This window comes from Bison bison, unplaced genomic scaffold (genome assembly GCF_000754665.1).
Source record: "Bison bison bison isolate TAMUID 2011002044 unplaced genomic scaffold, Bison_UMD1.0 scf7180017864473, whole genome shotgun sequence".
Taxonomy (NCBI): domain Eukaryota; kingdom Metazoa; phylum Chordata; class Mammalia; order Artiodactyla; family Bovidae; genus Bison; species Bison bison.
The window spans coordinates 5,098,889-5,120,600 of NW_011495034.1; the positions used below are offsets into that span (position 1 = coordinate 5,098,889).

At 41.7% G+C, this 21,712-nt stretch overlaps 1 protein-coding gene across 7 annotated transcripts in view; it reads right to left on the bottom strand.

Annotated features, from left to right (window-relative positions):
- Nucleotides 1–2,575: 2,575 nt before the first annotated feature.
- The window catches only part of NCOA7 (nuclear receptor coactivator 7), a 163,141-nt gene continuing 144,004 nt past the window's right edge, over nt 2,576–21,712 (bottom strand). For 6 of the 7 annotated variants that reach the window (XM_010861762.1, XM_010861768.1, XM_010861767.1 and 3 more), the window contains 6 exons: nt 20,305–20,452; nt 12,744–12,869; nt 11,085–11,237; nt 5,571–5,666; nt 5,078–5,151; nt 2,576–4,721 (listed from right to left, as the gene is read on the bottom strand). In XM_010861762.1, coding sequence (XP_010860064.1) covers nt 4,586–4,721; nt 5,078–5,151; nt 5,571–5,666; nt 11,085–11,237; nt 12,744–12,869; nt 20,305–20,452 — 733 coding nt within the window. In that variant the 3' untranslated portion in view covers nt 2,576–4,585. Of the gene's footprint in view, nt 4,722–5,077; nt 5,152–5,570; nt 5,667–11,084; nt 11,238–12,743; nt 12,870–14,176; nt 17,294–20,304; nt 20,453–21,712 lie in introns of those variants that run through there. The other variant, XM_010861769.1, reaches the window with a different exon arrangement.

Genomic DNA, 21,712 nt, shown 5'->3' on the forward strand with positions numbered 1-21,712 from the left:
TTTCAATATATGTCAAGGTAAAGAGGGTTTTTTTAGCTGGAGAGACATGAAAAGGCCTGCCTTATCATCCAAGTTTGTTGAATGTGAATGTTGCTTGTAGGTGTTTCTTGTTTATCATTTTCTTCCGTATAATCTCAGAGTTGTATTAAGCTCTATCAAGGCTACTTTTTGTAACCCTAAAAGTGGATTGGTTGATGAAATGATGGGTTCTTGTTGATGGGTAAATAGTACACTAAGATGATCTAATCATCCCTTTTCTTATGCTTTTTGATTGTCCTTCATTCTAACAGGTTGATTTTGAAAGCTTTCTCCACAGGCAGCAGGTTCTCTGGGTGTGCGTGCAGCCATTGGGCATCCCAGCCGGCCAGTTCAATAAGGAAGACCAGTCGTTGAGCTGAACTGTTTGAGGCATTTTGGGTGATTCATTGTTCCTTGAGGATTCTGAAGCTGGATGCACAACTTTGTGTAAGAAATAAATGTTTTTTCCTTCCTGTGGTTCATTGTGCATTGTGGATGGGTGCCTGGTGAGGGATATGTCATCCTATGGGACTGCCATGGGCACAAGAATATCCAGGATAGGAGCAAAACACATACAGATGGCCAAGGAGGAAATTTATTTAAGACAAGGTCTGGGCACTGGGAGAGGTTTTTTAAAATTATTTTTTCCTCAAAGATGAGCATCATTTATCCTATAGAGATCTAGGTTTTCAGTGTGAAAAGACTCTCAGGTAAGTGAACCTTCTGATTATTTTATTAGCAGACCACCTAAACAATGAAACACACTATTCCTTTAGGTGGTACCTAGTTTTGTGAAGGCAATGGCACCCCACTCCAGTACTCTTGCCTGGAAAATCCCATGGATGGAGGAGCCTGGTAGGCTGCAGTCCATGGGGTCGTGAAGAGTCGGACACGACTGAGCGACTTCACTTTCACTTTTCACTTTCATGCATTGGAGAAGGAAATGGCAACCCACTCCAGTGTTCTTGCCTGGAGAATCCCAGGGACGGGGGAACTTGGTGGGCTGCTGTCTATGGGGTCGCACAGAGTCGGACACGACTGAATCGACTTAGCAGCAGCACCAGCAGTTTTGTGAAGATCCATAATGGCCGGGACAGATCAAAGTACTTAGAACTAAAGGTTCCCTTCTGGTGATGGAGTAACAGGTTGAGTTCATTGCTGATAACATATGATCTGGTTTTGCCAAATCTTGATCCTGAGCTGTGCTGTTCAACGTGGCAGCCACTAACCATATGTGGCTAGATTTAAATATTTTAAGATTAATTAAATGAAATTAATAAAAAATTTAAAAAATTCAGCTCCTCAGTCATCCAAGTCACATTTCAAGTGTTTAACAGTAGTGTGGTAGCTAGTGGCTACCATAAAGGACAATGGAAATTCAGGGAACAGTTCGATTGGAGTAGAATGTTCTGTTGAACAGCACTGATCTAGAAAATAAATAGGTCTCAAAAAATAGTCTATCAAAAAACATCATTTGGATGCTTGATTGGCCACACCAGGGAGATTCTATCTAGTTTTTATTCTGAACCACTAGATATCTGAAGGTTTGATAGAAGGGTGGAGGCAGTATGATTTTAGATTTGGGTGTGAACTGTAAAGCCCAATTTTTTTCAGTAAAGATAACGTTCTGTTGACAGATCACTGTGGACACGGGTCATAGGCAAGTAGGTAGGAGGATGTTAAAAGGTTAGGGCTTACCCTGAATGAGGAGTGTGTGACCGGACTGGGCAGGAGGCAGTGCACAAAGGTACTTTTGATACTTGCACAAAGGCCGAGTATGGCTATTTAGTTTCTGGAACTTCCTTTGGTTTCTGACCGCCTTACCTTTCTTCATCTGATTATAATGCTAAAAATAGGTTAGGCATCTTAAGAAGGTGAACCTCAGCTTTCTTTTCTGGTTTAAGAGATTCTTAATGCCTTCCTCAAAAGGAAAGTATTTCTTTTATTAGTCCTGTTTCATATGCCTCTCAAACTTTAAAAGGATTTAAGGAAAGGGAAATCAAATGAAGGCTGATAATACCTCTCACAAGAGTTCAGGATTTCCCTGGTGGTTTGTCACATGAGGGTGTATCTAAGTCACTTTCAACAGTGGCGAGACATTTGGCTGCCCTCTCCCATCTACGTCTTTTGATGTAGCCTCATGAACTGAGGAACTGGGAAGGAAAGAACACTGTCTGAAGTCTTCATCTTCAGGGGCTAGGAGACAGGATGTTAAAGAAAATTGATCAGAGGGTCAGGTGTCTCTCATGGAAGTTAGGAAGTAGGTCAAGAGAGAGATATTAAAAAGAAAGTCACTATTCAAAGAACAACTAGTATTAAGAACAGAGAAACTAGCAACAGAGCCAGGAGTTGTCTCTAGTAAGTGTAACAGGAGCAGCTTTCATGAACTGAATAGGAGTGTGGGTACGGGGAACAAAGAGGGAATTTCCAAGGTAGCAATAAAAACATGAGCACTCAACCTTACTTATTTAGTCTTGGTTATTTCACCATCCTCTCACGCAAGTGAGCGCTTTAGCATGCAATAAATACTTGCTGAATGAATCCTCAGGAAAGAAAATCACATTGAATGCATGAATTCCTTTATTGAAAATATTGGGCTAGCACTGCATTACATACACTCAGTATCCATAAATGAAGGGCCACGCATGTCTGATTGGACAATACTGTTTTAAATAGAGAACACAGCATCTGAATATGCTCTCACAAGTATAATATCATGGACTAAACTAGGTAAGAGTGAACTATATGCAAAATGACCATTTTGTTAATAGCATATGGTTGCAAATGGCATAAATGGTAAACGTGATCATACTGAGACATTCCTGGAATCTCACACAGGCACATTATATAACAAGCAGATTAATAAGGTTCAACTGCTGATAAGTTGTTAATGACGAGTTTGCAATAGAACTTGGGTGAAAGTACACCCAGGCTACAGATTTAAGATTTTATAGCATTCAAAGAAACTTGTATGGGATGTGAGTGGAGTAAAATAATTGTTGATCTGACAGGAGGCCACATAGCAATTTGTTTGTTCTCTTTTATAAATAGTCTAAAGTAAGAGAATAAGCTAGAGGAAGTATTCCGCCAGCTTAAAGCCAACATTCTAAGCACTGTTTACATGTTTAAAATGCAGGTCTATCAACTACTACTTTCTATTAATTTTTCCTTTCAAAGATCACTGGAAATGTAATTGATGACAGACAACTTTCTCAGCTTTGGCTATTACTTGACATTTTTTTCCATTAGCAGTCTTTGGCTTTTGTAAAAGTTTGACAATCAATAATATTTGTTAAAATTTTAACAAGGTTTTATTATTAACTTTCATAAAAGAGTGTTTAATGATATGAAAGTGAGTTGATATTTAAAAACTGCTTTTTACTTTTTATTCCAATTGTGGTATAAATGCATTTCTTTGCATTTAATTTTTTTCAAATAAAAGAGTGTAGAAACCAAGACAATTGGGATAATGGACACTTTTCATTTGATATAAAATATACAGAAATTAAAACATTCAGTCTCATTTAAAACAGAGGCCTGTTAATGTAAAAACTTGGGGAAAATTATGCAAAAAATCCAATAAAAATACAATTTCTGTTACTAACACAAGAGATTTTATAAGAAGCAAAACATTTCTTTTCAACAGCAGGGTTCTAAATCCAGGATCATAAAAGTATACATTACTGTAAATATCAATTTATGACTGTGAGAAATGGCTTATTCTTCTTTACACAATTATGTTCAGGGTAAATAACTAAAAATGTACCTTTTCAATGACAAAATGGAAAGATGGCCTACAACAGTCAAATCAATAAACATTGATTATGAGTTTTTAAAAATTCAGAATTGTGTTTGTGTATATATATGTGTGTGTGTATATATATGGACATTAAGCAGCACATACATATACAGATCACCCTAAACAATCAGGGCAAAAAAAATGTAATATAAAACTATATAAATCAAATGGATTTGTTGCCAAAACAGCACAAAATGTATACATTTCTTTACTTCAAGATTTGACACATTAAAAGAAAAAAATTGCCAACACATTTCAAATAATATACTAGAAATAATAAATAAAACAGTTTTAAAAAATCATATATTCCCTTTAAGTGCTGTGCACTTTCAATTTTTCTAAATGAGACTAAACTTTTCAATGGCAAACAATAGTATGCTGTACATTTTGGTAATGAAAATTATGTTGATAAATATACAAGGAATGTATATACTTCTACAGTATTTTCTTTTTCACAGTTACCAAAAATAAAAATTGCATTCAACTCACATCTATAAATATTCTGACTCCTCACTCTATGGGTTTGAAGAAAGTGAGAGTATAAAGTCTTTCAACGATCCGAACTTCAAATTCTTTCTTCATCGTCTGCCTTCCACATGTACCTTTCAGAATCTCTCTGCAATGTAATTGCGCTCTGAGATGATGGCAGAAAGAAAGCACTATGATGGGATGAGGCAGTCTGAGCTGGGGCTTCGTCTTCCAGCTAGCTTTAGCAGGGCTGACCGAACCCAGTCTTTTTAAATGTTCTATTTTAAGGCAGTCTAAATTTCACTCGAATGTCCATACCTCGAGGTCTTGAACTATGAAGTCTTCCTTTTTGGAAAGAATATCATTATTAAAAGTGCTGCAGGAGTTGCTTCGTCCATGGTATAAGTCGGCATCTAACCATAAGCCAAATCGTCCCCTAAAAAGGTTAAAAAAGCAAAATGGTGAAAACATCTCAATTTTATGTAGACGCTTTCCATCCTCCCTTGTCTCAACTTCTTTCTTTTATGCTATAGTCAAAACCCTAAACTGCTTATAAAACATTTCCTGTATTTCATTTAAATGACCTGTCTTTCAGGTGGTCCCTCATTTGGACACATAAATAAGTCATTTTATCTTCGATTCTTAGTGTCATGTGTTAGACCACACTGTCCTAAATAATCGACTAACTACACGTGGACTAACTACAATCAGCTGACACCAAAGTTTCAGTTACCTGGATTAAAACAGACCCACTCTGGTTAAATAGTAAATTAATAACAACAAAAACCTTACCCTCCACCACCAAGTTCCAAAGAACTTATGTCTCCATTGATAAAGTATGAGTTTTCTCCACTCCACTTAAAGACCTTAGGTAGAAACACAAGACAAAGAGAGATCAGACATTTCAATCTGGAGAATTAGCAAAGAGGGAGGGGACCACCCACAGGCTGAGGAAGCTCCCGACTTCTAGCTAGACCTTTCCCACACCAGGATGAGCTCTCCGAAGGGGTTACAAGGCAGGAAAGATCTCTCGCACACATGTTGGTTCTGACCTGCAATTCCACCCTGGATCTCAGAAGTTCATGCAAAAGTTCCCAAGGCCCAGGAAGGGAACCAAGCGGGTTTCTGTGCTGTGGTCATGAAGTGCTGAGCAGGCTAGAGTGAGGCCAAGTGAGGTTATGGGATGGGACCGTCTACCGCTCCAACCACAGCCCCCGACATCTAGCTCCAGCCACCCCCCTGACACCACGACACTAGGCCGTCAGTATTCCTTCCATCTAGGTACCTTGAAATGGGGGCTAAATGTGTAGAGAAAAGTTTCGCCTGTGCCATAATAGTGATCACTGAACTTGAAAGGATGAGTCGCATATGCTCCAAAGATCTGTCAAAAGAAAACAGAAATGTTAGCAGCTTTCGAACACAAACCTCTCAAAGAAAGCCCTTCTGAAATATTTTAGCATAATCCTATTCTGAGGTCTCATTATATCTCTTTCAGCAAGATTATTATGAAGAGCATTACTAAGTCAGAGTTTCTAAGTAAAAAAGACCACCAATCAACAAATAAAATGTCCCTGGTTCTTATTAGTACCCAAGGGGCTCAGAGAACTTATCGGTCAAAGGTCAGCAATTGCTTCAGTTTAAAAAGACTTCCAAAGTCCACTGTAGAGAAAAAAGTCTCTCTCACTTCACTGTAGAGAAAAAAATCTCTCTCTCATCACAGACTGGAACATTAAACAACTACAACATACATCTTGCTCACAGAAATGAGTGGTTGAGAGAGTGAGAGCCTGTCTCTGACGTGTTTTATAAGTAGAATCATGGTCAGATATTTCCCCAGAGAAAATAAATTTTCCTCTCCCTTAATTCATAAAAATGAGTTTTCAATATGCTTAACAGAACTGCATCCTTGACGTGACTGATCCAATACTCAGTTCAAAATGATTTTAAAGAAAAAAGTAACAATTCCATAATACTATGGGCTTTCAAGGTGGTTTAGATGTATCTGAATCAAGGATTTTGTCTATTTTTTCTTGTTGGGGTTGGAAGGAGCAGTGTTTTCAGAATGACCATCCCACTGCTTCAGCCTCTTATCCTCCTCAGGTCCCAACCAGTACTTGGAGGGGTGAAGACTGGTAAAAACGAGCATACATATTCTGAAACAGTCCCTAGGTGATTCTGATATATCTTCTCCAAATTCCACTTGAGAAACAAAGCTTCAGATGGAGTCTATCTGGAAAATGTCTTATAATTTTTCAAAATAATTTAAATCTGATGATTATCATCATGGAATCTCTGCTTCAGTTCCTAGCTCCTTGAAATACTAAAAATTAGGCAGAGTAGAAGTCTCAAAACTTTCTAACCCCTGTTCCTCATACCAAAATCTCTCCATAGAGCTGCTAAGAACAAAGAAAAATCAGTAACAAATTTTCTTAGCAATCATAGAAATTTGTTTAAGCACTGGAGATAGGATGATACTAAGAAATGACTGTTAATTTTTTGGATATACAGCATTATGGTTATGTAAGACAACATTCATTTTATTTTTTATATTAGTTTATTTAGAAATAAGTTATATAATATGTACATAATTGTATTGTTGGGTCTACAGCATCTAAAAATTTAATATATTTGATAATAATAGAACAAAGGAATCCAGGGAGGGGGAGGAAGATAGCCAGAAGTGGTAAAAGGAAGGTTAATATGACAAAACCTATAAACGCATAATTGCTCTCCTTCTCTCAGCTTTCTTAGTAGATAAAAATTACACAACTATATAAATAACACTTTATTATTGACTTTGTAATATATATCAATGTTATACCCAAAATTACTATAGAAAGTGGAAAGATGTAATAGAACAATATAGGAGTAACATTTCTATACCTCACTGGAATAAGTTAGTATAAATCAGACTCTGTTACCTGATGATTGCTCTATTATTTTCCATAGTGCCTTGTGGTATAAATTACTCCATGGTAATTCTCACTCAATTATATTTAGGCCCCTTTGCCACAGTAGTTTCCTTGGCCAGTCTATGTAATTTATCCTGACTCCAGGAAGGCTCTCCTCAGCTGTCTCTCGCCCTGGTTCTCTCTAGAAGGTCTATAGCTTAGTCTGCTTCCTTCATGGAGCTGCTGCTGCTGCTGCTGCTGCTGCTAAGTCACTTCAGTCGTGTCTGACTCTGAGCGACCCCAAAAAAGGCAGCCCACCAGGCTCCCCCATCCCCGGGATTCTCCAGGCAAGAATACTGGAGTTGGCTGCCATTTCCTTCTCGAATGCAAGAAAGTGAAAAGTCAAAGTGAAGTTGCTCAGTCATGTCCGACTCTGCACGACCTCACGGACTGCAGCCTACCAGGCTCCTCCGTCCATGGGATTTTCCAGGCAAGAGCACTGGAGTGGGGTGCCATTGCCTTCTCCTAGCCTCCTCTTAATTGTTTACCACCAAATTTTTATTGTTTTCTAGACTTCCCTTTAGCTTAAACTTTCCCCACGTTTTTCTAAATAATGTCAGGTCTTTTGAGGAAAGCTTCTGAACTGTATGTTTTGTTTTTTTTCTTTTTCAACTCTACAATATTGTATTGGTTTTGCCATATATGAACATGAATCCACCACAGGTATACTTGTGTTCCCCATCCTGAACTCTCCTCCCTCCTCCCTCCCCGTACCATCCCTCTGGGTCGTCCCAGTGCATCAGCCCCAAGCATCCAGTATCCTGCATCGAACCTGGACTGGCGACTCGTTTCATATATGATATTATACATGTTTCAATGCCATTCTCCCAAATCATCCCACCCTCTCCCTCTCCCACAGAGTCCAAAAGACTGTTCTATACATCAGTGTCTCTTTTGCTATCTCGTATACAGGGTTATATGAACTGTATGTTTTATGGTCTGCCCATTCACCTGGAGCTGGGAGCTAGGGACTCGGCTTTGGAGCTGGGAGGTGGATAGTGGTTCGCTTTTCTCAAAGGCACAATCCTGTTTTATGAGCAGAGTGCTGGGCAGGGGCAGTAGTGACTGGTCTTGGCTCCCTTCTCTTACGTGTAACTTCTGCTCTGTGCTGAAGCAAGGGCAGTAGAGACCCCTGTATTCTCAGCCTGCTGCGTTGAAGGTAGACCAACCGTCCTCCGAGAAGGGGCCGGTAAGGGGAAGAGCGCCCCCTACGTCCAGGCCGCCCTTGCCTGCAATTCAGCCTCTGAAGCTGAATGGTGGGTTCAGTTCAGTTCAGTTGCTCAGTCGTGTCCAACTCTTTGCGACCCCATGAATCGCAGCACGCCAGGCCTCCCTGTCCATCACCAACTCCCGGACTTCACTCAGACTCACGTCCATCGAGTCAGTGATGCCATCCAGCCATCTCATTCTCTGTCATCCCCTTCTCCTCCTGCCCCCAATCCCTCCCAGCATCAGAGTCTTTTCCAATGAGTCAACTCTTCGCATGAGGTGGCCAAAGTACTGGAGTTTCAGCTTTAGCATCATTCCTTCCAAAGAAATCCCAGGGCTGATCTCCTTCAGAACGGACTAGTTGGATCTCCTTGCAGTCCAAGGGACTCTCAAGAGTCTTCTCCAACACGACAGTTCAAAAGCATCAATTCTTCGGCACTCAGCCTTCTTCACAGTCCAACTCTCACATCCATACACGACCAGAGGAAAAAGCATAGCCTTGACTAGACGGACCTTCGTTGGCAAAGTAATGTCTCTGCTTTTGAATATGCTACCTAGGTTGGTCATAACTTTCCTTCCAAGGAGTAAGCGTCTTTTAATTTCATGGCTGGTGGGTAGGGGATAAGAAATTCTGAGGACCTGCCTGGGAGCTTGGGTTGATGGATCCTCATCTTCTTGTCCAAGCATGCCCAGAACGAAGCCTGTGTCTGAACAGTGACTGGGGTCGGGGGGAAGGGGGGTCGGCAACAAGTGCCACAGAATCTCACTGTTATTGCCGAGGTTTACCAGATATTCTTTAACTGAATTTTCACTTGCCGTATGCCCTTAGGACAATATCCAGAGACTAAGTGATTATTGTTTTTATAATTCCCATCAGTAATGGCTGTTTCACTGGGGATTGGTTCTGTAGAACTCCTCATGCCTGCCAGTCTGCATATATAATGCTTTTATATTAGAATTGTATATGGTTCATTTCCAGATAAATGTACAGATGTTGTACGATCATGTTCCCAAACACAGTGGAGCTGCATCCTTGCCTTGGGGGTAGATGGAATGGGGAAAACAGAGTTAGTGTCCAGCTGCCTTCAAATAACACAAATGCCTTCAGTAAGATAACACCTCAGAGACAAACAGTGTAATCTTCAGGAATAGGCAGGCCTCCTTTACATACCTTCTGATAGGAAGCTGAGTAAAACCATGCATCACCAAAACCTGCTCTGTGAGGCCAACAGATTTCCCAACAAGTTTGCTATCTATTAGTAACTTAACAGGAGAACTAATCTATACGTACAGTGCAGGTTTGTGTATGGTCTAACACTATCTAGCCCCATCTCATCTAAAACGTAGCACCTAACTTTGAAAACATTTCACTAAATCTCCAAGTAAATTCCATTTTAAATCTTTGTTGTTGTTATTTAAATTTTTTTTACCTTGCCTCTCTCTACTATTCAGCTTGGACTATGATTAAATAAAGTGTTCTCAATCTGTAAATAACAGTAGTAACAGTGATAATAGCTAAACCATTCCCCACAACTCTTAATCTATAATTATACTGTAACCTACTCACAGGAAAGATCACAGTCGAGACAGACAGTGCCTTTAGCACCACCATCACTCATTTTTCCCAAGACAGATTATGGCAGCAAAAATCTATTTCCCCTAAACTGATCCTAATTATATGGCTTCTCAGCAAGCTCCTCAATGTTTAATAGTGCCCCACACCTAACAGACACTCATGCATTTTCTGAATGGATGCATAAATAAATGGTTGTCAAGTAAACTCAGCTTCCAAATGCCAGAAATAGAGAATAATGATATCTACATCTTAAAAGAGCAAAGAAATTTCTTCTTGCTATAATACAGACCAAATTGAAATGGTCTTGAAAGATGAAAAAGCAGACTTGAAAGATTTCTTCCTTTCGTAATGCAGAAGTCGGCCTAGATGGTATAGAAAAGAAACCTGGACAGATTCCACCCAAACTCCCAGCTGACTGAGCCAAGAATTATTAGTGTAGGGTAGATGGGAGTAATATCTATTAACAGATTTCATCAGGGCCTCCAAGACCAAGAGGGATGAAACAGAGATGAAAGTGAGAGAGATGAAAGTGTAATAAGCAATGGCCCAGGGCATCTTCTCCTGTTTCGTAACAACTGGGCCCGTAAGGCACAACACATCATGTGCCTAAGCGGCTCTCCATCTCAGGAGCTACGCATACAAGGTTGGTGGGCACGACCTCAGCCACCTGAAAAGAGTTCTGGGATGGCACTGAAACTTCTTTCCACAGCCATCTCCAAATCTGGACTTGAATTCTTCCACCGTCTCCAGTTTTAGCTTACAGGATATCCCTGTAGCTTCCTACTCTATGATGAGAACAGGGAAAAATGATGTGACTGTACTTGGAGACATGCTCCATTTTCTTTTTTAGAGATGCACTCTGAAGTAAGTAGGAGTAAAACAACATAATAATTGGGGATTTACTTCAATTCTTCAGGAAAGAAAAGAACCAAGTGTCTGTGGCAAAATCCTGCTAACTGCGCGGTCTGGCTGATCGAGTTCATTGTATCCATCTCTCTCCTGTCGCATAGGTTTGAGAAACTTCATTGAAAAAATGTTTCTCTATAAGAGGAACAAGCCTCACCTGATTATCCATATCTTTGATGACCAATAGTACAGGACTGTCTAGTGCTGCTGACTTCCGGTAGAGAGTTTTCAAGCTGGTCCCATGCTCTAGCGTGCTGTACGCGAGTCTCCATGGATAGCCCTGCACCCTTGCTGGAAGGCGTCGGGCCAGCTGTGAATCCAAGGATGGAGATGTAAATATTACAGGCTGCCTGAAAATCATTACGCATGAACTTGTAGCACCAAACAGATGCCTGTGGCTCAAACTCAAAAATCACATGACTTTCCACATTGTTCCCATTTACTCGAGCAAATACTTGCCACTATAAACTGAGAAGGCAAAACCATCATTGCCTGACATTGTTTACCTTGGCAGGGATGCTCCCCAGAGCATGTATTCCCTCTCAGGGATGATACTGAAGGGTTACTGTGCCACTGTACATTTGAAGATAGAGCACCAAGCTTGATTAAGAGGTATGAATTAGACTCATGCTGTCTTCTGTACACTTCAACCTTTCTTTCACTGAGTATTTTACCAGCTGATCTCTCTAAACTTGCCAAGGCTCAGAGCTGTTACTGACAACTGAAGAGTCTCACCAAACTGAGCACAAGAAAGCATGGGTATTTTATGCCAGTAATCAGACAGTTTGTCCTCCTTGCACTTGTATTTTTCACTAACTTTAATATTTACCTTGATTTTGGCTGTCATGGGGCTTCCCAAGCGGTGCTAGTGGTAAAGAACCCACTTGGCAATGCAGAAGACGTAAGAGATGCAGGTTTGATCCCTGGGTTGGGAAGATCCCCTAGAGGAGGGCATGGCAACCCACTCCAGTATTCTCGCCTAGAGAATCCCATGGACAGAGAAGCCTGGAGGGTCACAGTCCATAGGGTTGCACACGACTGAAGTGACTTAGCACAGTAGCTGTCATAAATATCAATAATGCATATCTTTTAAAAAATACAAACAATGGAGGCTATGTAAATTGTTGAAGTCCTCAGAATGCTTGGCATAGTTCTAGAATCAGCATGAACTCTGTCTCTGTAACTGCTTGGTCAAGTCACTCAGCTTTACGGGCCATCACAGACGCTTTTATAAATTGAGGGACTTGAACTTGGTGATTCTTTAAGGTCTCTGAATTTCAGTTTCTAAGAAGATTGATGGGGGAAGTAGAAGAGGTCCCTTCCTAAAGTTCAACCTCAAACACATAGAATTTCATGAAAATGGAATTAAGAGATGCTCAGGAAATAGAAACTAAACCAAACAAACAAAACTAAGAGAAAGGGAAGTTTTTCCTAGTAGTAATAGATGGTTTTCATAAAGCAAGTTAAGTCTACTTGCTATGTGACGTTTACTGAGCCTGATCAATTAAAACCATTGGAACTCTGAGATAAATGATCCTTTTAAAATATGTTAGGACTATAACAGGACACTTTAAACATTATTCTGAAGACAAGAAATGGTTTTTTGCTCAGGTCTCGGGAAATGGATGTAAGGTGTCTGGCCAAGTCCTCCTTCTCCCAAGAGGGTGGCAGGGACACTGTCTTTCTGAAACAGGGGGCCTTGGTCAGGCTGCTGGGGTTTTCCTTTAAAACTGGACTCACTCTCCACCCCAAGTGAGAAGAGCAAATGGTTTCAAGGTCTGGAAGGCCCCTACCATCATCCCCAGGGAGAACCCACCTGCTCGATGTGCATGTTCTCCAGAAGTGCGCTGTGGGGCTGCAGGGTCGGCAGGGCGGCCTCGTCCTCATCTTCGTAGTAGCTGCACGTGCTCTTCCTGCGTTTTGCCTCCTCGACCGTGATGATCTGAAACAGAGAAGCCAGGTAAACCAAGAAAAATGATATTCTGGCTTTTCCTTCACCTGCTATTAACAAAAAGGACCTCAGGTACACGATTGCCTGTAACCGGTAGGTTTAGCAGCAGGACATACATTGAGCCAAGACTCCTGGGGGGAACGGCTAATTATAATCTTGATTTCAAAGAAAATGCAGAATTTAATGCAGTGTGGCTGCAACACTTAATATGAACAAATTAAGTCACAAGTTTTCCAGTTTCGTTACTCTCAGCCATCAGGTAAGAATTATGTATACTTTCACAAGTGATTCATACCCTTGAAATGCCCTGAATGATTCTCCAGTAGCCTGCATCTAAATTTGAATTATTAAGGGGGTAATTAGAGATCATACTACGAGTAAGTCTTCTATAAATAGGGAAATTGGGAAGATTAAGGATAGCTTTTTAATCAAGACTCCTAACATTTCCTCTCAAGGCCAGGCACATAGCAACCAACAAGCAATCATAGCAACAGTGAATGATAAACATCTATGGAAAATAACAAAACAAAGAGGCATCAAGCTTTAGTCTAGATTATGTTACGATTCTTTATGGACAGTTCAGAAGCCATCAAAGCAGTATTTCCTTCAAAGCTGAGAACAGAAGCACGATGTTGGCACACACATTTCATCGTAAATACACTTGTTAAGTACCAGGTTTGAATCTTTTTGCTTCTCTGAAAATCTGGATAAGTCACCAAATTATTTTGAAATTGAAGGGTATAGAGAGAAGGTAACTAATATACTAAAATACCTGAGTACAATGGAATGATTTTTGCATTATAGAGAAAAAGCACTTACGTTACCTTAGTGAAAAGTTGCCAGATAGTGACTACTCAGTTTCCAGAATGCTGTCACCTGAGCCTGATTTATTGGCCCTTAAATTTTTATCATTTTCTAAGGGGCATTTACTTAAAGAACACACTGTCAAAGAATCACAAATTCAGCATTTTAAATGTGTAGGTAAAGTTTAAAAATAAAATAAAATTTAAAAATAAATAAATAAATAAATGTGTTAGGTAAAGCACATGTTTGGGGGGACCTCTGCATTTAGCACAAGTACAAAATGGGGCTGCAGAATGAAAAAATAAAGTGTGGAATTTTGACTCCAAAGGGAAAGGGCAAACCACACTGGTGTCTCTCTCCAAAGTGAATAAAAGATCTGCTCTGGCTGAGAGAGCAGCCTGATCCTTTCTAATTAGAAAGCGTTTCAAAACATATGAGTGGCAGAGCGCAGAGGGTCCTCGGCCACCTGATAAGCTATCAGGACGCCAACATACCTTCACAAAAGGCTCTTGGTCCGGTCTGGCACAATAGAAAATCTGAATGTCTGGAGGCAGTCTTCGGACTCGCATCGTGAAGGGGTGGGAACCGCCTGTTTGCTCTCTGAGGAGGAACAGGTTTTTTGCCTGTCTGCCTCCACAGCACTGTTACAGCCACGGGGAGCTACGACTCCTTATGCAGTATCTAGTTTCCTGCATGACTGAGTTTCTGTTTCCCTTAGCAGAGCGTTCAATATTTCTACAGGAACACACCCAAATTAGGATTTCGAGCAAACACACACTTCCTGTTAGGCATAGCTGTGAGGCTGTAAAATGACACTTTCACCTTTGAAACGGTGGTGGTTTCCTAAGAGCACAACAAAACCTCATTGTTGTGCGTTTTTTTTTCCCCCCTTCTTCATCTTGTACTTTTCTTCCCAACTGTCCTCTGGCTGCCTGAGCTAGCTTTTTCTAGCCCTGCCTTCTCAGTTTTTTTTTTTTTTTCCTGCACCTCTCTGAAGGGAAATCTCCATTTTAAAACTTTGAGTGCGCTCGCTGACATCAGTTTGAATCTCAAAGGAAAGATGAAAAGGAGGCTTTACTGGAGGTAGGTTCATTACACTGAGAACAATGGCATTTCACTTCAAGACCCTGTCATGTTTGTTGGGTATGAGAGACGTCAAAAAAGGAAGAACATCTGATTTATATGAAGCTGAGAAAAATGTTACTTTAGATTCAGTTTTTCAAAAGAGTTGGCAAAGTAATATTTACCTTTTAACCTTTCAAAATATTAATCTTAATGACAAATAAGCATGATGAGTCTTCCTCTACTGCCCAGATGAGATTTCTAGGGCTTGGAGAGAAATGCAGATCACTATTGGATCAATTTTCAAGGATCTTTCTGTGAGTTTTCCAGGTCAAAAATGGCTTTTTGGTACCCCTGGGGGATTGAGTGCCACTGCATAGATCATCCCAGGGGGCATGAGGCTGTGGAGGATATTTGGTGACCAGTCTCAGGCTGGCCAGAACGTATTCTCAGTGCAAGAGTCTGGACATAATCTAGGGCAGAAGCACTTGGACTCTGCGCCAGTGAGCTGTCATGCCCTTCAGTGCCTGGTGCTTCGTGACAGCTAACATTTGCTGAGTGCTTTCTATATGACCCCAAGTGCCAGCTGCTTTGCAAGGCGTGACACAAGCAATTACAATATATCATTTGTCCGCTTTTCAAATTAGCAGAAGTTTTGAGAAAGGAATAATAGTTAATAAGGCTTTCTGTTAGCAGAAGCACAGTGAGAAGGGTATTCCTCACATGTCTGGCAAACTGTCATTGTATACAAAATTAGGAGACTTAAAAAAGTAATGCCCTTATGCTAAGTAATTTCACTTTCAGGAAATTAGGAAAAGAGTCAGAGTTACACATCATCTCATCCTTGTGAAAAACTTGAATGAACACGATTTCTACAAGTGGTGGAATTGTGAAATTTTGATTGAGGTTTAAAATATGTAACCATTAAAACGAGGCTTCAAAATCCTTAAATATGATACAATTCTCACAAGATGTCAGGTAAGAAAAGCCAGATACCAAACTATACATAAAAATGATCTCATTTTGCAAAAATAAAAAGACTCACTCTCCCTACCCTTAACCCCTAGAAAACACTCTATGATAGAAAGAGTTTAAAAAATGTACAAAAGTGTTGTGTGGTTAGATATTATTTTAAATATGTTCTGCACTGTACTTTTTTATAGCTTTCAAATTTAATATAATAAGCAGGTATTTTATAAAATTAGGAAATAATGCTTATTTAAAGAGCTTGTTATGGAGGGTGGACTAGTGGTTGGGGTGGCTGGAGGTGCCCTTGAAAAGGTGCAGACAGCTGACTAGGGCGGTGGGCCCCACCCCCCATAAGATCAGAATCAACAAATTCTAACTAGAGATGACTGAGGATGAAAGAGAAGAATCTGGGATGATAATTAGGTTTCTGACTTGGGGCACCACTAATTAAGACGGGAAGGCATGAGGACAAGCACATTTGGGGGAAGATGACGGGACTTTATGGACATGCTGAAGATCAGACACCTGTTAGGGGAGTGAAGGTTCCTCTTCCCCACCCACAGAGGAGAAACAATGGGATGCCAGGGGCCCGGCTTTAAGGTAATGCTAGTAAGCCAAGTCTGCTCCTGCACGGGAAGGAGCCTAGACAGCATTCTTCTCCTCATCTTAGTTTTGGACTTTCTTGTCCACGTGGCAAGAAACCGGGATAACAGTCCAGTCACCTCTGTCTCCAAGTATCTCTTCTTTCCATGTGCCCCAAGTGTTAACAAGAGCACTAGGGTCTTGGAAGAGCCCACCCCGTTTCTTCCTCCTCCTCCATCCCTTCTTCTTTTCTTCCTCTTCCACCACAGGTCTAGAGGCACACCTTCTAGAGGTATGTGCTCTCTCTTTTATCCTGCTCAGTGGCTCAGTCTGAGAGGCTCACTCAAGCCCACTCGACTCTAACCCGGGAAGCAGACTTTTCTCTCTCTACATGCCTCCTTAGTGCCTTTTCCTCTGTGTGCTGGTGGGCATGGCCACTTCTCCCACTGGAGTTGTCAGGAGCTGAGATTCAAGGTTGGGATTAGTGGAAAGAGAATAGGCCTAAACGAGGGCTGCTTCAGTTCAAGCTATCCAGACCTAGTCAGGAAAGGATTGAATTCCCAAAGCAATTGAAACCCTCTCTCTAGGCCTCCACACTGGGGCAAGAGACCATAGCCTCTACAAGAAAATACACCTTTCCTAGCTCTGCTTCCTCTGTGCACATATCTCATGGGGCCTCTTGGGCACAGATGGTTAGGTGAGGAGGACAGGAATTGATATTCCCTGATATGTTAGCCAGAATGCCAGTGTCGCACCATCTCTGCCTCGTGGAGACCCAGGGGTGCCTGTGGGGCATCTATGTGCTTAAGAGCGGCAGCTTGCAAAGAAGGAAGCATGTGAAGCAGACATGTGGGAATCCGCAGCATAAATCTCAAAAGCTGATGAGCTCATCCAAGGAAGATGTAATAGATGAGAAGAAAAAAGAGTCAGAGATAAACCCTTGGGGAACACCATGAGAAAAGGAATAAGCAAAGTATATTTGGGGGACTTCCCTGGTGGCCTAGTGGTTAAGAATCTGCCTTCCAATGCAGGAGACATGGGTTTGATTCCTGGTTGGGGAGCTAGGATCCCACTTACCCCAGGGCAACTAAGCCCATGAGCCACAACTACTGAGCTCTAAACTACTGAGCTCGTGTGCCACAGCTAAGACCTGATGCAGCTAAACATAAATAAATATTTTTTTAAAAAGTGTACTCAGAAAGACTGGCAAGAGATAGAAATGAAACAAAACAAAACAGAAATAATAAGAAAAGCCAAGGAAAGGAGAGTCTAATAGGCTTGTGCTGTGCTGTGCTAAAGTTACTTCGGTCGTGTCTGACTCTTTGTGACCACATGAATTGTAGCCCACCAGGCTCCTCTATCCCTGGGATTCTCCAGGCAAGAATACTGGGGTGGGTTGCCATGCCCTCCTCCAGGGCATCTTCCCCACCAAGGAATCGAACTTGAGTCTCTTACATCTCCTGCACTGGCAGGCGGGTTCTTTACCACTAGTGCCACCTGGGAAGCCCTATTTTTAATGAATGGTTTCAAACAAGAATGAACAATGTGAAGGCAAACATGCACACAAGCCAAGTGCGGGGCCACAGACCACAGAGCTAGGAGCAGTGGGCTGAGGGAGCACAGGAGGAGCAGTCAACTGAAAGCCTCGCAGCACTGACCGATGAGCTGGGCCTTTGAAGGAAGACAGGAGCCTGCCGCAGCAAGCTGTGTGTGTGTGCACGTAGGGGCTGGGAGTGAGTAAATGAGAAAGGGCCGAGTGAGCCACACACATGGAAGGACCAGGCACGTCAGAGGAGTTAGACCCAAGGGGCCGGCCTGGTCACCCTTCATCATCCCCGTCTCACAGAGCTCCAGTCTTGGAAGATCTGACAGCTGCTTGATGAGAATGTTGCTGGAGAAACCTCACCACCCGCCACCCCCCACCGCAGCCTGATGCCAGACCCCACCGGGGCCTTCAGTAGCAGGCAGCCATCCTCCTGCAGCTCGTCAGCTGGCATTATTCCTAGTTCCTATAGCTCCTACTCAGACCTTCTCCGTATTCCTCCAAGTCCTCCCTTCTTCATTTCTAGGAGATGCCCCCTCCTGCAGTTACCAAGAAATCATCAAATGAGCAATACCACAACTTATATAATACCTCCACTGAATCTGCATTCTATTCACACACATCCTATTCTTTTCTGCTGCCTGAACACCTAAGGCTAATCCTACCCCCACCCCTACATTCCCTGCCAGTTCTCAGGGATCTAGTCCCTGGCTTACGCCCTCTCTTATTTTATCTCCTGAACCCTCTACTCCACTGTTCCTGCTGACCTCTTCCGAAAGGTTAAAGTCTCTCTCACGAGAAGGAAAACCTCCCACCCTCACATTCTCTCCGAGCTTGCCATCTCATTTTTATTCTCCAAAACCAAATTTGAGCCCACATCCACTAGCTCCATTCACTCACCCCGGATACATTCACTGAATGTTAGAAGCTACATTTTGAAGCTGCCACTTTAATGAATCTGCTTTTTTGCTGAAGTCACCGACTACCTCCTTGGTTTTAGATCCAAAACACAAACCTTAGTTCTTTCCTGTTGACTGATCCCTGGGATCAGAACACAGAGCATTTTTTACTAAACCTAATCTTCTTGCTATGCTCTTTATCACAATGAAGGGCTGATACCTCGATCCTTCCAGTTTCCATTCTAAAAACCTAAAAATCTAGAGAGATCAATCTCGACATCTTTCTTACTTTCCACATGTAATTAATTGCTCACAAAATCCTCTTTCTCCTCCTATCTTTCAAAAGCGCTAAGTTTCCTCTGTCGTCACTGTCATTCTTTCAGCAACTGCTCGCTCTCAACAGTGACTACTGCAAGAGCTTCCTAGTGTGTCTTCAAGTGTTGTCCAATTCCAATCAACTGAACATCTGCCGGCAAGAGCAGGCTCTCCAAAATGCGTGTCTGTATTTACTTCTCCAGGCTCAAAACAGCTCAGTGCCTTTCTACTGCCCTTAGGAAAATAACCAAACTCTTAACAAGCAGTTCATAGGTCCTCTGTGATCTGCCATTTCATTATCTCCAGCTTCATTTCTTGCCACTCCCTCAGCTTTGCACTCTGTGAACCAGCCACCCTGAACTCTCTATTAGTTCATCAAAAGCCCCACACTCTCTATTTCTCCCTCAGGTCATTCCTCTGCACAGCAGGCTTTTCTCTCTGGCCAGAACATGTTCTGTGTCCCACTTCCACCCCAGCTGCCTGTCCCCCCACTTCTGATCTCAGCTCAGATTACTTCTCCTGGATCACTTCCTTTGATACCCTAGCTCCATTCAGGTGCCTGGGTACATGCTTCCATAGCCTGTGGCACCTCGCCTATAATGGCAATTACCTCACTATATTGTAATGATTTTTTACCAACTGAGCTATCAGGGCTTCCCTCATAGCTCAGTTGGTAAAGAATCCGCCTGCAATGCAGGAGACCCTGGTTTGATTCCTGGGTCGAGAAGATCCGCTGGAGGAGGGATAGGCTACCCACTTCAGTATTCTGGCCCAGAGAATTCCATGGACTATACAGTCCATGGGGTTGCAAAGAGTCGGACACGACTAAGCAACTTTCACTTCACTTCACTATTGTAATGATTATCCATACTCCTTGATGGTAAATTCTACTTAGCCCATCCATTGTGCTCCTAACATGAGAAGGGCTTGCTAAGTGCTCAAAAAATAAATTATGAATGGTTTTTCAGGCCAAATTAAGAAGATTGACTTTCATCATGTACGTAATGGGGACCCTGCATCAGTTTCAAAAAAAGGAAGTGAAATGACTGGCTGGTAGGTGTGGTGATAGTGTCTTTCTGATACACAAAACTAGTTTCAAACAGAGGAATAAGGTTTTTCCTCATAGGATTTCAAAGGTGCACAGGAAATCTTAACTTCTTGCCAGCCAAAAAGTGCTTGGATTTTGGACACAAGAACATTTTGTTCGTGCCTTGTACTTTAAGGACAACAGTCTAACCCTCTTGAGTCTCACCTCCCAGCTCTTGGTGGTTGGCTCACTGAAGAAGTTGTCAATCATATTCAGTTCTTCTTTCTCCACCACCACAAAGCCTTGCTCTTTGGCATCTTTCCCATAGACGTCAGGAGACCATTGGACAAAGAACGTATACAAGTGATCCACCCTGAAAAACACGTTTGCCATAGGGGTTAACACCAAATCTACTTTCCTGGCAGGCATTAGTAGGAACTTGGGCACGTACAACTATCTTTTTCCTGCTTAGCAAGTCCGTGTTGCTACTTGGGAAATCTCCCATGTTGAAGAAAATCTCTATTTGTGCATTCCAAATTTGGAAAATAAGTCAATAAATGCAAGCAAAAGTCCACAGACATTGAGAAAAATGTCTTTCAATCTGAGGAAAAGATCAAGAAATGACACTTAAAGGTACAAAACACAATGAAATATTTATACCAAAATTTTTTTTTCTTCATTGGATCCTCATTTATTGGATTTCTCTGTTCACAGGGGAAAAATTGACCTGAAACTTTAGATGGGAACAAAGCAATATTCCAATGGCTCTTTATGTAGACTGAAACATTATTATATCGTAATTTTAATAAAATATCTTTGATAACTAGAAAATATCAGGGATAATACTAGCTATCATTTTAACATTAGAAACAGATTTAAATTAACCAATACTAGGAATGCAGTCTTGCCTTCAATATCTCTGTTCTCTTATACATATTTAACATCTGAATCATCTCTCCAGACTTAATCAGCAGACAGGTGGCTAGTTCCCAAGAAAAGACCGGGAGCTCTCAGTCTTAGCACCTAAAATATCCCCCACCCCTCACCCATGTGAAAGAGTCAAAAGCTCTCTGACCTGCAACCATCACAGTGGAGGCGTAAAAAACAGATAGGACCAAATGATTCTCAAAGTCTTTAATGATTACAAAATGATAATTTCAATTTGAGTCTCCTGTTGGCACAGTGCTAACTCATTGCTAAGTTGAGAAAAGTTCTAACTGTAAAAATATTGTAACACTCTTGCTGTAGACTGAATATTTGTGTTCCCCTAAAATTCGTATGTTGATATCTAATCCCCAAAGTGATGGTATTTGGATGTAGGACCTTTCAGAGGTGCTTAGGTTATGAGGCAGAGAAGGCAATGGCACCCCACTCCAGCACTCTTGCCTGGAAAATCCCATGGATGGAGGAGCCTGGTAGGCTGCAGTCCATGGGGTCGCTAACAGTCGGACGCGACTGAGCGACTTCACTTTCACTTTTCACATTCATGCATTGGAGAAGGAAATGGCAACCCACTCCAGTGTTCTTGCCTGGAGAATCCCAGGGACGGGGGAGCCTGGTGGGCTGCCGTCTGTGGGGTCTCACAGAGTCGGACACGACTGAAGTGACTTAGCAGCAGCAGCAGCAGTAGGTT